Here is a 16,153-nt window from a genome sequence, read left to right on the forward strand (position 1 = left end):
GGGGTCGTGGTGGACAGCTCGTTGAAAGTGTTGACTCAATGTGCGGCAGCTGTGAAAAAGGCCAATTCCATGCTAGGGATCATTAGGAAGGGGACTGAAAATAAAACGGCTATTATAATGCCCTTATACAAAACTATGGTGTGACCACACTTGGAGTACTGCGTACAATTCTGGTCACCACATCTAAAAAAAGACATTGTAGAACTGGAAAAGGTGCAGAGGAAGGCAACCAAGATGATCTGGGGCCTAGAGCACCTTTCTTATGAGGCAAGGCTCCAACACCTGGGGCTTTTTAGTTTAGAAAAAAGACAACTGTGGGGAGACATGATAAAGGTCTATAAAATCATGCATGGAGTGGAGAAAGTGGATAGAGAAATTCTTGTCTCTCTCCTATAACACTAGAACCAGGGGTCATCCCCTGAAATTGATTGCCGGGAAATCTAGGACCAACAAATGGAAGTACTTTTTCACACAATGCATAATCCACTTGTGGAATTCTATGTCACAAGATGTGGTGACAGCCAACAACCTGGATGGCTTTAAGAAGGGTTTGGATAACTTCATGGAGGAGAGGTCTATCAATGGCTACTAGTCAGAGGGCTGTGGGTGACCTCCAGCCTCAAAGGCAGGATGCCTCTGAGTACCAGTTGCAGGGGAGTAAGAGAATGGGCATGCTCTCAACTACTGCCTGTGGCTTCCAGCGGCATCTGGTGGGCCACTGTGTGAAACAGGATGCTGGACTATATGGACCTTGGGCCTGATCCAGCAGGACTGTTCTTATGTTCTTATGAAAGATGCATGGACGGGATTTATTCAGGCCGTTAGATCCAAAGACTCTGGCATGTTCTGGTGGTTTACAAAGCACTCTCCCAGCTATGGTCCAAATCACTTGGACTGTCATATTCATCCAGGGATCTGGGGGAAATACTTTCACAATCTATACAAAGACCCTGCAGCTGTTCGAAGAAGTTCCCTCTGAGCCATTGAGAATATTCCACCTTGGGCTCCGCTGTCAACCTCAGAGATCCACAGTCTAGCCACCCAATTAAGACCGGGGAAGACTCCAGGTGAGGACCTCATTCCACCAGAGGCTGTTCAAAATAATCTGGAGTGGTGGGCCCCTATCCTGGCATCGCTCTTCAACTATATTGACACAAATGGCCAAATTCCCATGGACTGGGGGTTAGCGATTATTGTCCCTATATTTAAAAAGGGCAAGAAGGATGACTCTGCCAATTACAGACCCATCTGTTTGCTCAATACCATCAGCAAGCTTTATGTGAGACACCTATACAGGGAAATGTTTCTAAGGAACAAGCGGGCTTCAGGGAAGGACACTCCACTATCGGTTCTACAGTGCCTGGTTCTACAGCATCTTATCGGGAAATATTCCTCCTGCAGGGTGACCTCTCTTTATTTCGCCTTTATCAATCTCAAGGCAGCATTCGACTCCATCTCACGTGTCAAATTATGGGAGAAGCTGGAAGCCTCCACCATTGACTGGCATCTGTTACACCTTCCTCGCACCCTGCATCACTAGACACATCACTCATGGTGAGATGTAGCCCCAAAGGCCACCTCACAAGAGCTGTAACAACTCAGAAGGGTGTCAAACAAGGATGCATTTTGGCCCCACTCCTCTTCAATTTCTACATCAACTCTATGGTGGGCCAGCTCAGCAACCCAGATGTCCACCCTCCAAAGCTTGCGGGGAGACACATTGCCATCCTGTTATATGCAGATGATGCAGCCATCCTCTCAACAGGCTTGTGCATTTTGATTCGGGTACAAAACATTTTGTGCCTGAAAATGGCAATTTCGGAGGTTTTGTAACCAAAACAAAATCAAGAATTAAAAAACAGAGATTTTTGTTTCCAAATCGAAATGACTGTGTTTCAGACAGAATGCTTTGTTCTTTGGAAAAGCATTGAAATTGAAATTGACTTCTCTGATCCTCTCCACTCCAGCTGAGGCACTGAGTGATTAGCAGAAGATAAGATATGCAAAAAGCTTTTGAGCTTGAATGGTTTAGTTAAGTATGTGTTGTATTCAGTGTGATTGAAATGCAAACTGACCTTGCAAAGGGATTTGGAAGATAGCATTTTGAGACAGAAATACCCAAATATCTTTGGGAGCTCAATGCAATTCCAAAGCTCTTGCTAAAAGCCACGATGGTATAAATGGTGTGGGGAAGCTTTTCGATAAGCTGGTTAGGAAAGTTCTGAAATTACACAGATTTTTCGTTCCAAAGGTTTAGAAAGAATCTCTTGACTTGTTCAGGGGTCTTTTGAAGAGCTATTTTGTTTTTCTTCTGATTTTTATGAGTTATAGTGGTGTCTAAGTTTTGTTGCCCAAGTTGAGCAGTCTAATGTCATTTAGGCCACAATGTAATTTGGTGGGACATGATGTCTAAGCCAGTGGTTCACAACTTTTGCCATTGCAGGGATAGGTCATCCACATGGGACTACAGGAGACAAAAGGAGGGGGGTGGGGAATATCCCTGTCAATTTATTGACATCCCCAGGAATCTTAGTTGCTCCTCTCTTTCTTGTAACCATGATCCATGGTTTTGTACTTTCTTAAATGCAGTGATGATAAATCTCAAAATTCTGAACAGTAGGCTGATTTGTTTGGGCTACGGCTCACTCCACTTCAGTTAAATGAACATTTGAAGCTGTTCCATAGTACCAAGGCAGTTTTATTTATTTTTTAATTTTTAATTTTACATTTTATATCCCGCTCTTCCTCCAAGGAGCCCAGAGCGGTGTACTACATATTTAGGTTTCTCCTCACAACAACCCTGTGAAGTAGGTTAGGCTGAGAGAAGTGACTGGCCCAGAGTCACCCAGCTAGTTTCATGGCTGAATGGGAATTTGAACTCGGGTCTCCCCGGTCCTAGTCCAGCACTCTAACCACTACACCACGCTGGCTCATCGGTCTATCTTGCTATCTCAAATGACCTGTGGTCACTGTTCAATGGGGAGGGAGTGTTTTTATTGAAAGATTGCTTGAATCCACAAATGGGTTGTGCTGCTGTGCTAGTGCTACAGGGACAGGCTTACGCCCGCTGCAAAATTCTCAAATAACTGTGCCAAAAAATTACGTGTCGTTGTTGTTCATCATTCTCTTCACTCTTTCAACTTGTTTATCTGGGGCTTCAGGGGCAAAACAGTGGGTTAGGTGGCAGTGCCCCAAGGGTGTTGCACCCAGATTCCAAATGGGGCAAAGGGCTGATTTCTTAGGAATATTTGAGGTTTACGCATCTTTACGATTTTCCCCCATAGGGAATAATGGAGGTTTCAGCAACCCCATAACTCCACCTGGGGGGCACTGGGATGGCCCGAAGCGAGTGGTGGTGTAGTGCACAGAGAGTGCCAACCACCCCCCTGGATTGCTAACCCATAGGGGTACTGGGCTTTGTTGTTTTTGAGGTGTTGAGTTTAGATTCTCTGGTAGCAAATGAGATTTTTAATGAAAAACCATGAATCCACTCTCATATGCTACTAGAGAATCTACTCTTAGACTAGAACAACAAAATCTTGTACTTCATGGGTTGACAACCCATGTGGGTGGTTGGTACCCTATATGCACTACACCACCACTTGCTCTGGGCCACCCCAGTGCCCCTCAAGTGGAGTTAAGGGACCGCAGAAACCTCCATTATACCCTACGAGGAAAATCTTCAAGACGCGTAACTTCATTAATTCTTTAAAAATCAGCCCTTTGCCAAATTCCTCTGGAAAAATTGTGGTAGCTTCCTTGTATCAACTGGGCACTACCACCAACCACACTCCACTCTGGGCCACCCTTCCCCCCCACGTGAAACTATACATTTCCTGAAACCTCCATCATACCCTATGGGGAAAATCTGAAAGACGCGCAAACTTCAAAAATTAGCCGTTTGCCCAATTCCTTTGAAATTTTTGTGGTAGCTTCCACTCATTGGGCACTATAACCCCCACCCACTCTTTTGACCATGTCACCCATTTTTTAATCTGAATTAATTCGGATTCAGATTCGGATTAATTCGGATACAAAACAAAACTGGGGTGATTCGGAAGGCTTAATTTTGGACAAAATACAAAATGGGGTTGATTCAGATTTGGTACAAATCAAAACAGAAAAAATACAAAACGCGCAACCCTACCTCTCAAGGACTCCCATTGGCCTTAGAAGAGCACTGAAGGCCCTGGCATTGCACTGCAGGGAGGACTGCCTAGAAATCAACTTCCACAAAACTAAAATGATGGCCTTCGCCAAGAGGCCCAAGATCCACTCTTGGTGGATTGAGGGACACAAGACTGAGCAAGTTGCAGACTTTAAATACATGGGAGTAGTTTTTCATTCTGGCAGCTCTAGGAAAACTCATAGAGAACACATGTCTTTAAATACCCAGAGAAGCTCATCTGCCATTCTCAAATTCCTGCAGACAAGAGGAGGCCATTATGTACCCGTGGCTCTTGAACTGTTCACAGCCAAGTCAATAGCTCAGCTTCTCTGATGCTCAATTGGGCTCTTTCCCCAACATTGAGACTCTCGAACTTGTACAATCTAAATTCCTGAGGGCAGCGCTCCAAGTACTGAGATGTGTCTCCAGTGCCACTCTGAGCCTGGAGACAGGCTTGATCAAGTTGGAAGCTAGAGTGTCAAACTATCCTATTGTCCAATTGATCATGCCCCCTTAACTCTACATGATGATTACCGATCTAACTGGATTCAGACAATTTAGACCAAAATAGCTACTCTGGGCCTCTCCCCCCTGACCTTGCTCAACATGGGCCACAATCAGGCAAAAGCAACCATCAAGCAGTGCATTATAGATGTTGAACGCCAAACTGATCTCAGCAGAGTTCCAAAATTTCATATCAGTGATGGGCTTAGATATTCTGCCTCCCCAGCAGCATACCTCACTCAACTGAAGGTTCCAAACCACAGAAGGGCATTCACTTTGGCTTGCTGCCATGGCCTCCCCTCAGCAGTGCTAGAAGGCCATTATAGAAGATCCCACTTGCAGAGTGATTATGCCCCTGTGGCTTAGGACAGATCGAAACTACTGAGCATGTTCTCCTATACTGCTCGTTCTATAGAGACATACGTGTCTCTCTTATCCTGCTACTGCTATGCAAGTATCCAGGTCATCTGAGCCAATTCTACAGCTCCTTGATACTTTCTGACTCTAAGGCTGCCATCACATATAGCATCGCTAGGTACTGTGTGGCTGTGATCAGCATTCGTCGGCAGATGACGGGCAGTTAGTCCTATCAACCTGAATCTGACTCCCGGTGATTCTGGGCAGGCCTTGCAATTGCTCATGTGCCTCCCTTTTACTGCTCCTCATAATCCTCAATACAGCTGTTTTCTAATTTTATTATTCAGGATTTTATATATTTCTGGTTTTTTAATGCCTTTTAATGGCTCAAGGTTGACTCAGCCTTCCATCCTTCCGAGGTCGGTAAAATGAGTACCCAGAATGTTGGGGGCAATATGCTAAATCATTGTAAACCGCTTAGAGAGCTTCGGCTATAGAGCGGTATATAAATGTAAGTGCTATTGCTATTGCTATTTTAACCTTTTTACAACTTTATGGGGAGGGGAATTTTTTAAAATGCTTTTTATGCATTTTTCTGACTTTTACTTTTTCTCAGGTGTGATTCTGTTTCTACTATTTTTAATATTCTTAGTTCTTTTAATATTATTATGTACCTTTTTTTTACATGTCATCACTTTTATCTGCTCTCATTTTAACTTGTAATCACCCTTATACTTTATGCTGGTCTGTGACCGTAATAAAGATTGATTGATTATAGAGAAAACAGAAAACTGTTTCTTAAATCAGAGTGTAAATGCCTGCAATGGGATGTAAGTTAGGAGTAGCACGAACTGCAGTTTGAGCACTGGTTTGGCACCGAACTGGTTCGGCACCATCTGGAGGGGAGCTGGGATCAGGAGCTTTAAGAAAGAGGGGAACAGGTCCTTACCATGCAGCTTCCTGCTTGGGCAGTGCTCAGCCCAAGTATTGCCGTGTGGCACCAGGACATACATAGCATCCGTGCATGCACAGGCACCATTTGTGTGATCAGTATTGTGTTGCTGACCACGCAAATGGTGCCCGCACATGCACAGATGCCATGTGTGTGCTGGTGCCGCGGGTGGGGGGTACTTGGGCTGAGCACCGCACCTGCAGGAAGCTGCATGGAGTGGCGGAGAGCAGGTAATTACTGCTCCCTGCTGCCCTCCCCATGGTGCCGAACCGGTGCTCGAACCGCGGTTCATGCACACTTCTAATGTTAAGTGATACTTTAAAGGCAGCGGACTCACTAAGTTAATCCTACCAAAAGGGAAAGAACCATAGTAATAGTGCAAACTTTCTTCTTTTAAGAAAAGAAAATGCATATTTTAAAAAGGAGTAAGAGAAAATGCTTCAGGGTGACAGCTGAGCAAATCAGCTCAGCTCTTGGAACAGATTACTACTTTTATGGCACATGGTGGTTCTTCACAAAAAGCAAGAGCTGACCAGCAGGTGGCATGGAGAAAACCACGCTAGGACCCTGCTTGCATGTCAACAGAGTGCAGATTCATGCTGGAAAGGACACTGTAAGCCTGCTGAAATGTATGGAGACAGAGTAAAATGTCGCTTGGTAAAGCGCTGTTCTAGTGCTTCATTATTGCCTTCATACCAAATGGATAGGTCAGAAATTTATTATATGTTGGGAGATAGTAGTGTGCCTCTGACCACAAAATCACTTAATGATAGAGGTTAGAATGTGGATTCATGTTGAAAAAGACAACATAAGCCTGCTAAAGTGTGTGAAAACAGAGTAAAATTGCACTTGGAAAAGTATTGTTCCAGCGCTTTTTATTACCTTCTGAAAGAGCCCTGAGTTCACATATGAGAAGTGCTTCCAACACTTAAAAGTCAATTATGTTTAAGATTTAACTTTCCCCTTGTGTTTTTTTTTTTTTTTTACCTGTTGAGTTGGTCTTGAAGCAAATCTAGTCTCTGTTCCACTTCGCCATAGTTGATCTCACTTTCTGTTTCGGAAATCCCCCATATGACATGAGGTAATGCTGATTGACTAGATGACTCTTGGGGACCCCCACTGTGATCTTCCTCCCAGATTCTTCTGTCAGTGATGTCTGTCAAAACACAAGACCATAAAGACTGAAGGAGAGATATTATATTATGGTATATATATTACAGATATTTGAAAGACGATACAATTAGGTCAAGGAATGTCCACAAAAGGGCATTTGCTTTGTCCCTGTGCCAATCCCCAGCTCATGGAACCCTAAGCATAATGTGGCCTCTAGCCTGAGAAGCATTTATGAGGCAGAATGGCATGACTACAGGTACAGTCATGTTTGTTGGGTCTTTATGTGAGGTTGACCCAGTCAAGAGGCAGGCTAAAGGCTCTGTTTCAAGCGTAAATTTTGGGTGCAATTTCGGCTCCGCACAGTTAGTCATATTTTATCCAAAAATATGTTGCTCAGAGGCCTTGATCTCATTGGCTCCAGATTCTTATGGCAGAAATGGGGGAAGGCACAGCAAAGATGGTGCTGGGTATGCACAATGCTTAAGGGTTTGCCTTATGTGATGCCATCTTGGACAAGAAAGTAGCTTAAGACATAATTTTGCTAGCTTTTATATATATATATATATATATATATATATATATATATATATATATATACACACACACACACACACACACACACACACACACACACACACACTACTTTTAGCAAGACTGACAGAAGAAAGAAGTATTAAACATACATAGGTTTGGGCTATAAGCATCTTTATTAGCCATAGTCCTAGAGGAGCAAGGAACTTTCCTGAGCAATGAACTCCATTAAATGCTTATCATAGTTAATCTAAGCACTTCCATGTCCAGTGCTTTGATATGAAGAATGGTGGTGATAGGAAGAATGGAGTAAGCCCCACTGTGCTGAATGTTACTTACTTCCAAGGAAGATCGCATAGGGTCAGGCTGCAGAGTTTCAGTCCTATACACACTTAGGCCTCCCATTACCTCAGAATAGTACCACTCCTAACCACATGCACTGGGGAAATGCGAGAAACCCCAGTTCACACAAGAGGAATCCAGGCTGCAGATCCTCTCCTTTTTGGGTTAAGATTGGCATGGGGAGGAGCTACACTGTAGGCTCCTCCCACATGGTTTTGGCTTTTGCATTACCCAGCAGTGTGGAAAGGTGTGGCTCTGCTGCAGCTCCTTCATTGCTAGGGAATGTGAGTCCCGACTTTAACTGGGAAAGAGACTGAAACTACATGTCACATGTTTTTGAGGAAACTTGAGGGAATGCATTTTGTGTAAAATGCTTTTCGTTTTACACAAACAAAAAGCAGCACTAGAAGGTGGCAATCTTTGGAAGACGGATGGAGGAGAGGAACTGCTTGCTTTCCTTTTTGGACGTTTTTCTGTTAAGAATCACTCACTCTCAACTACTCTTCAGACTGCAGTGGAAAAGATATTGGCACCCATATATTTCCCCCTGAGGGCTAGGAAAGCACCCAGGAGGAGGGTTGAGTGGATAAATGCCTGGAGGGGAACACAGCTCTTCTCTTCACCCTTTCCTCCTGTTCATCCATCCAGACTGAAGTCTCCTGCAGTTGCTTTTGGTCTGTTGTTGTTTTAAAAAAATTATTGGGGAAAGCATATAGGCAACTGCATGGCCTGTGTAATTTCAGCCTAAGTTTCAATGAAATCAGTAGGAAGGACTTCCAAGTAAAGATGCATGCGCTAGGCCTGCCATGCATATAACATGAATGGTAGAGATTAACACTAAGCTGAAGGTCCACAGGAAAAAAAAATCAATGAAGTTTACCCATCAGTCTTTAGATACATAAATATTAGAATAAAATGCTCCAATCATAATGCTAATATGCACATCTCATCTATATCTGTATCTCTGTGTGTGTGTGTGTGTGTGTGTGAGTGAGAGAGAGAGAGAGAGAGAGAGAGAGAGAGAAAACACATTACAGACACATTAGAATTCACTTTCAGTTATATCCACATATTTATAATATATAAGTGGTATAAAAAAAACAGTAGCTCACACACTGTGCAGTGAGCTGTCAAATCTGTGCGTCAGGTACACTCGCTGCTTCCAAGCCCTTTTAAGCCCCTCCAGCCTTCTTGCGATGGCCAGGAGGCTCCATGGCTACTAAGGAGTGCAGGATTGCACTGCTGCTGCTACTCCCATTGGCAAATATGGGAGTAGCGGCAGACTCAGTTGACTGAATCAGATATCTTCATACAAAGGCCTGATTAAAAATGATTTGTTTTCCATAACATCGGAAAGCAAAATTATCTTGGTTTGTGTTTGGTCATAATGAAAATCTACACCTTTTAAACTTGCTAAATTTAGCCCAGAGTACAATTTGCAATAGGTTGCCTTGGAAAATGTTGCTATAGCTGCAAGAACACATTTCTGGCTGCTGGTGTGTGTGTGTGTGTGTGTGTGTGTGTGTGTGTGTGTGTGTGTGTGTACTTTCAAACTGCAAAATGTACACAGACGGTGTTTGCATAAACCTGAGGAATTAGAAAGAATTCTACTTAGTAGGCCACTTTAGAAGATAGAGCTACTGGCCCTCTCAAATGAATGGGGGAGGATCGTGGGTGCACACATCGTCCTCATTGACCAGCACACTCCTCACCACCGCTTCATCATGCAGGGTGGGTAGGTGCTGTCCACACCACTCTATAGTGTATGGATAAAATACTACTTTAAAATAGTGTTTATTCACACACTTCCCAGCATGATTAGGTGGCGGTGACACGGTACCTGGAGGGGAGTGACACATGTGCCCCCACTCCTCCTACATGCATTGCAGAAGGTCAGTGAACACATTGTCCAAACTGATCCATAGCGAGCATTCTGGGATATAAAAACAATCTATGTTCTGTTGGACTTTTGTTTGGTGGAGTGATGTACAGTACTTGGGAAACCTAAATTTGAAACTTAAAGTTGTTCTTCTGCTTAGGCATATTTACATGAGAGGGAAATCAAACGTGCACACACGGATACATCACTTAATGTGTATGAGTTGCAACTGATACTTCAACGAGAACCCTTGATGTTTTACATATCCTTGGGCGTTTCAATAATTTACCTCCCATCAACAACTCTCATGTTGTGCATTAATGACCGGTTTCTGCTCCCCAGATGATGAAGATCTGACAGTGAAGGTGCTATGGTGGCATGTTATGCTAAATTAAATGATCATTATTCGTTTGGATAGTAATTCTTTAAAAGCACAACCCATTAAACACTGCTCTCATATGGCTCCCATGGGGGTATTATGCCCTAAATCTCAGGTATATTATGACACCATCTCACAGTTGGCACAGTGAAAAAATAATGGCTGATCATAAATCAAGCTCTTGAATGGTTTCAGTGGTTTTATGAAACGCATTTGATATGTGACATCAACTACATCTAGCTATCTATCATAGAATTCTGTGCAGCTACAGAAGAGTGTAGTATGAGATTTCCCAACAGGTGGAGCAACAAAACTGTCATTAATTTGATTCAGAGAACTCAAGGTTCAGCTTTTCAAAGGTGCTTGCTCATTTCAGATTCCAAAACCTAAAGCAAGCAAAGCCAGTGGTGCAGCCATGGGAGCACAGGACAGCCTGAAGCATTTGGGTTCTGCATAATACAATTAATGTGGAGAAGGGAACTGATTTTCTTATTTCACTGAGGTGGTAAACAGATGATATATTTTCAGAATGCTGGAGATGATATTGTAGACATGTCTTTGTCCACTTTATACACATTCATTTTTTCTGTTCTACTACTGGAGAGGGAGTGGCCCTATGTAGACTTAACCATGGTTTGTTTTCATGAACCATGGTTAAACATTGGTCACATTTAGCTTTGACCCTGAACCTGTTTGACATTGAACCAGTTCGATTTGATGGTTCAGAGTCAAACTAAACCCCTCCAGTTTGGTCCAAACTCAGACTGAAACGAACCCCCCCCCCACAGTTTGGGGGTTCATGATTTTTTAAAATTTAAATTTTATTTTAACCTTTAGGCCCTTGGGGGGGCTTCCTCTAGGCGGCCGGGGCGGGGGTGTCCGTAAAGGTTCCCCCTCCCACCACCAGCCTCTCTCATCACTGCTGTGGACCATTTGGCTGCTTCATTAGGCCTCCGTATGTAGGTGTGGCGGCCATTTTGTCCACCGCCATGCATGGCAGGCCTCACAGAGGCCATTTATGCATGCACAGCAGTGGACAAAATGGCTGCCATGCCTACATATGGAAGCCTGAATGGGCCTAATAAAGCGGCCAAATGGTGATGAAGGAGGCTGGCGGGGGGAGGGGGAACCTTAATGGACCCTCACCCCCCGTGGCCTAGAGGAAGCCCCCCAAAGGAGCTAAAGGTAAAAAAAAAATTTTTTTCTTTTCAAAAAAATTTGTGAAACACCCCCCCCCCCCGACCGAACCAGGAGGGGGGTTTGAAGGAGTGTGGAACCAAACAGGTGTGGAACCAGTTCAGACTCGAACCAAACCAGGCCAGCTGGTTCTGTGCACATCCCTAGCCACATTTGCAAGTAATGGGGAACTGGAGTTGCAGGCGCAAAGGTTTCCCTACCTACATCTGAACGCATGTAATTCCAGTCCTGTCTCTTCCGCAACCCAAGGTTTCACTCTGGAGACTCCAATTTGAACCCTCAGTTTGAACTGAGTTTTGCTGCTCAAAACCGGAGTTCCATGGAGCCTCTAGTATGTCTGAAAGCAGCACTAGAGGCTGCATTTGGCTGTACTGGAGTTGAGGGAGGAAGTGCCTCCCTCGCTCCCTCTGTGATTGGCTGTGTGGGTTGTCCTTCAAGAAAGAAGGAAGCCTGCACAGCCAGTTCTCTCTCCTCTCTGCAGTCTCACTGACTGCAAAGTGGACACTCTCCATTTCATTTGAATGCAGACAGGAGAGCTGATCTCAATGGGCGGTGGGGTTCATGACAAAGAAGACATTCTCTTAAATACCCAGGGCCCAAGCTGTTTAGGGCTTTATAGGTTATAACCAACACCTTGTATTTTGCCCGGAAACATATCGGCAGCCAGTGTAGCTCCTTCAATACAGGAGCAATATGGTCTCTCCAAGATGATGGCAGCTTCCTATGATCCAAACAGAAGATATAAAATGTTCTTTAACTAGGCCAAAAAAGGCTCTGTGTTGGTCCAGTTGTCTTGTAGTATTCCAAAAAGAGAATGAGAAAGCACTTTATCCAAGCCAAGCGTGTTTCAACCTCTTGTTGTAGGTCTTCCTCAATGGCAGCGATAAAACAACTTTATTCCCTTAGTAAGTCCTCAGGTTTCTACTAAAAAGGATTATTTTGCTTGTAATACATATACTGTTCTCAGTGTGTGGCTCTCCACAGACTTCTTATCACTGCCATTGAAAAAGACCTACAAGAAGTTGAAATGTGTTTGGCTTGGATAAAGTGCTTTCTCATTCTCCTTTTGGAATACTACAAGACAACTGGACCAACTCAGAGCTTTTTTGGCCAGGATAAAGCACTTTTTATATCTTCTCTTTGGGACAGTATAAGACAGATGGGCTGACCTAAAGTTTTGGAAGTAACTTCTGGTATGCCCCCATATTCACTTTTAACATGAATGCAGGTATAGTTATTAAAAAAAAAACATGTACATGCGTACCGACAGGCACAACATAATGTCTCAATAGAGCTTATGAAAATATATAGAAACACAATAAAACAAAAAAATGATGGCAAGGATACTATTAAATCCATAAAGAAATGCAGACCCTGTGAATAAATCATGCTCTTTGAAAGAAAAAATTGCTTTTACAACCCATGCTTGTTAACGACTATATTGGGATTAACTTCTATATTAGACCAAAATGAAGATTCTAACATAAATATTTCATTGCTAGGCAAAAAAGCATGTTCCTGTATTACTTTTCCGTGGATCCTTAATTCCGAATATGTTTTGCCAAACACTTGTATAGATTACCTTTGCAAGAATGACTTCTTTTGTCTGTTTGGATTCTTTCTGTTGCATGTACCATATCTTCAAACTCCAGCACTGCAGCCTTCCCCAGTACTGATGGGTAGCCTATTATCCCAGAGAACAAGGGTTTCTGCTCATCATCAATGGAGGACACAAAAGATGACGACCTGCTTCTCTTCTCCTCAGAATGTTTTTTGGTAACCTGATAATGTCTGGTGTGATCCACAGAATCCTCATCCCCTTTGTCATAGTCTGCTAAAAAGAAATCATTATAGTCAATCCTATGCAATTTATTCTGGTCCTTCGGGAAGCAGAGAAGAAATTATACCATTTAGCAAGTTTATTCTGTGCTAGGAATAATGTAACATTAATGTCTTGTTACAGGGAGAGGTTGAAGAATTTGTATTTCTTTCCTCAGACAATTTCTGAGATTCATCTCTACACAGGTCTCAAGTGGCTTAATACCTCCCCCAACTCAGTACTGTATGTACAAATAAATCCATCAAAGGGGGACAAGAATTCGATCAGATAGCACAAAGGATCCCTGATTGGTCTCTTTTCCCTCCTCTGTGTTTTGCATATTTTGCATTAAAATGTCAAGATATTTCGAGTACAGAATATTTATTTAGAGCATGTTTTACTATGGGAGTCTCAATACTAGTTTGTAGTACTATCCTGGAGGGATTTCTCCATCTGCTTTCCATTCATTATTAGTCAACTTAATTTTGTCATGTACATAATATTAATACAGGAATTTAGGCAGTCCTAGTGTTAATTTTGGAATGTGATGCTCGTTGTGGGTCCTTCAACCTGATTCTGTATCTATTTATTTGGAAATAAGTCGTTCTGAGTTCAATAAATGTAACTTTATGCACATAAATTCTACTCCTTATTTATGAAGAGGGACTGCTGGAGTCTGACCATGCCTAAGGCTTAACAGGAAGCATGTTAAAAAGTAGTAAGGTACCAGTGTCACAAACTGGCCTCTTGCTTGGAGGAAGGAAGCTCTTAATATATAAAGAGAGAGCAGCATTCTCCAGAATCTGCCCCTTTTAGTGTGAAAGAACCCACGCAACCTGAGAAAATTATCCAGAAATGACATTGCTGGTAAAGCACGTGCTTTGCATGCAGAAGATCCCAGGTTCAATTCCTGGTATCACTAGGGCTGTTTGAAACCCTAGAGAGCTGCTGTCAGTTAGTGTAGACCGGGCCTGCTCAATTTAGGGCCCCTCAGCTGTCTTTGGCCCACAGCTCCCATAATCCCCAGCTACAGTGGCCAAGAGCCAGGGATTATGGGAGTTGTAGGCCAACATCTGCAAGAGGGCTGAAGTTGAGCAGACCTGGTGTAGACAATACTGAATGGTCTGACTCAGTAAAAGGCAGCTTCATATCTTCATAGTCTTAGCTGGAAGTAATAGTATATTCTCCTGGGTTTAGATTAACATATAGAATGAAGATTATATTACAAAACATCCTGATAAAATAGGACTTCGGAAAAGCTTTTGACCTAGAGCAGGAAGAGACTAAAGGCTAGTTCACATATACATGTACACCACTTGATTTCTCCACACCTTTTTAGCCTACTTTCCAGTAAGCTTATGAGATCACCCAGCATTAGGGGTTTTCATGGAACCAGCTAGCCTGGTTCAGTTTGAGTGTGAGCTGCATTCGAACCTGACCAGGCCAGTTCGGTCCAGCCCCCATCAAAACCGCCCCCCCCCCATTTGGTTCAGTCCAGGGGGGGAGGGGGTTGTGAATTTTTAAAATTTAAATAAATATTTTAGTACCTGTAGCCCCTTCAGGGGGCTTCCTAAAGGCCGTGTGTGTGTGTGTGTGTGCGCGCGCGCGTGTGAAGGTTTCCCCTCCCCCCACAGGCCTCGTTTGTCACTGCCGTGGCCTGTAAAACCTTCCTTTTGGGCCTGTTCGGGCCTTTGTAAATCAGCGTGGCAGCCATTTTTCCTGCTGCCGCGCATACTCAAATGGCCTCTGTGAGCCCTGGCATGGCCCAGGGGTATATAAAGAATTTTAGTACCTTTAGGAAGCCCCTCGAAGGGGCTAAGGGGACTAAAATTATTTATTTATTTATTTATTTATTTAAATCCACGGACTTGGTGGTGGGTGAGTGTTCGGTTCCGGTCTGGACGGAACTGGGGGGTGGTCAGTTTGACTACAAACCCCCAAACCACAAGCCCCCAAACCAGTTTGCACATCCCTACCCAGCATTTTTTGTGTCTGTCCGTGTGTCTATCTCCCACTATCAACTTCACAATGCTGGGCCCAATATGAACCAAATCAGGTACATTTGTAGGGCCACATAGGGACAACTCAAAGGTGTAGTTTGTGATTATGTCATCCACCCTGATTTAAGATGGTGGATGTGTGAACGTTTGAGGCACAAATGGGCTAACGTGGACTGTCTAAGTGATTTGAACCACATTTGCTACAGGTGTAGAGATACAAAGTGATGGCTCAAGGGTGTAGTTTGTAATGTCATCTACCCTGATTCAAGATGGCGGACATGTGAACATTTAAGGTGTAAGTGGGAACCGATTTGGACCACATTTGATACAGCTGTAGACACATAAGGATACCTCAAACACATAGTTTGTGAAGATGTCATCTAAGCCAGTTCAAGATGGCAGACGCATGGTCAAGTGGGCTAACTTGTGAACTGACTAACTGATTTGGACCAAATTTAGTTCAGTTGTAGGGATAGTGAAAGGAAAATAGGCAGGTTAGTTCTTACCAGAACTTGTTTGTTTATTAAACTTCTTGATTTCTCTATATTTGAGGGCTGGCAGCTGAATGTGTGAAATGACTCAATCGAAAGAACTGCGTAAGGGGTAATATACCAAGGAGATATGTTATATGTTATCCTGTTATATCTGTGAGGGCCCATTCATTTATGCAAGTCATCATATAACATTGTTAGTTATCATGTGATGATAAACGTGTGAAATGGGCCTAGGAACCCATCCTATCCAACCCATTGCCCAAGACAGGCCCATCAGCCCACTTTTTATGTGATATCATTGCAAATCACGCCTTGCAATCCAGTGCAGAATTAACCACAGGCAGGGAACAGGGGCACCACAGATATGTGCTTACAGAGCAAATGAGAGGGTGCAGTGCAGCACCTAAAAGGTGTTATT

General features: G+C 43.3%; 1 protein-coding gene across 16 annotated transcripts in view; it reads right to left on the reverse strand.

Moving 5' to 3' along the window:
- The window catches only part of KCNH7 (potassium voltage-gated channel subfamily H member 7), a 440,460-nt gene that overhangs the window by 21,354 nt on the left and 402,953 nt on the right, over nt 1-16,153 (reverse strand). For 14 of the 16 annotated variants that reach the window (XM_053261635.1, XM_053261672.1, XM_053261663.1 and 11 more), the window contains 2 exons: nt 13,005-13,256; nt 6,969-7,137 (listed from right to left, as the gene is read on the reverse strand). In XM_053261635.1, the coding sequence (XP_053117610.1) occupies nt 6,969-7,137; nt 13,005-13,256 (421 nt within the window). The remainder of the gene's footprint in view (nt 1-6,968; nt 7,138-13,004; nt 13,257-16,153) is intronic. The other 2 variants (XM_053261721.1, XM_053261601.1) reach the window with 1 other exon arrangement.

The sequence above is a fragment of the Hemicordylus capensis genome, chromosome 1 (assembly GCF_027244095.1).
Source record: "Hemicordylus capensis ecotype Gifberg chromosome 1, rHemCap1.1.pri, whole genome shotgun sequence".
Lineage (NCBI taxonomy): Eukaryota > Metazoa > Chordata > Lepidosauria > Squamata > Cordylidae > Hemicordylus > Hemicordylus capensis.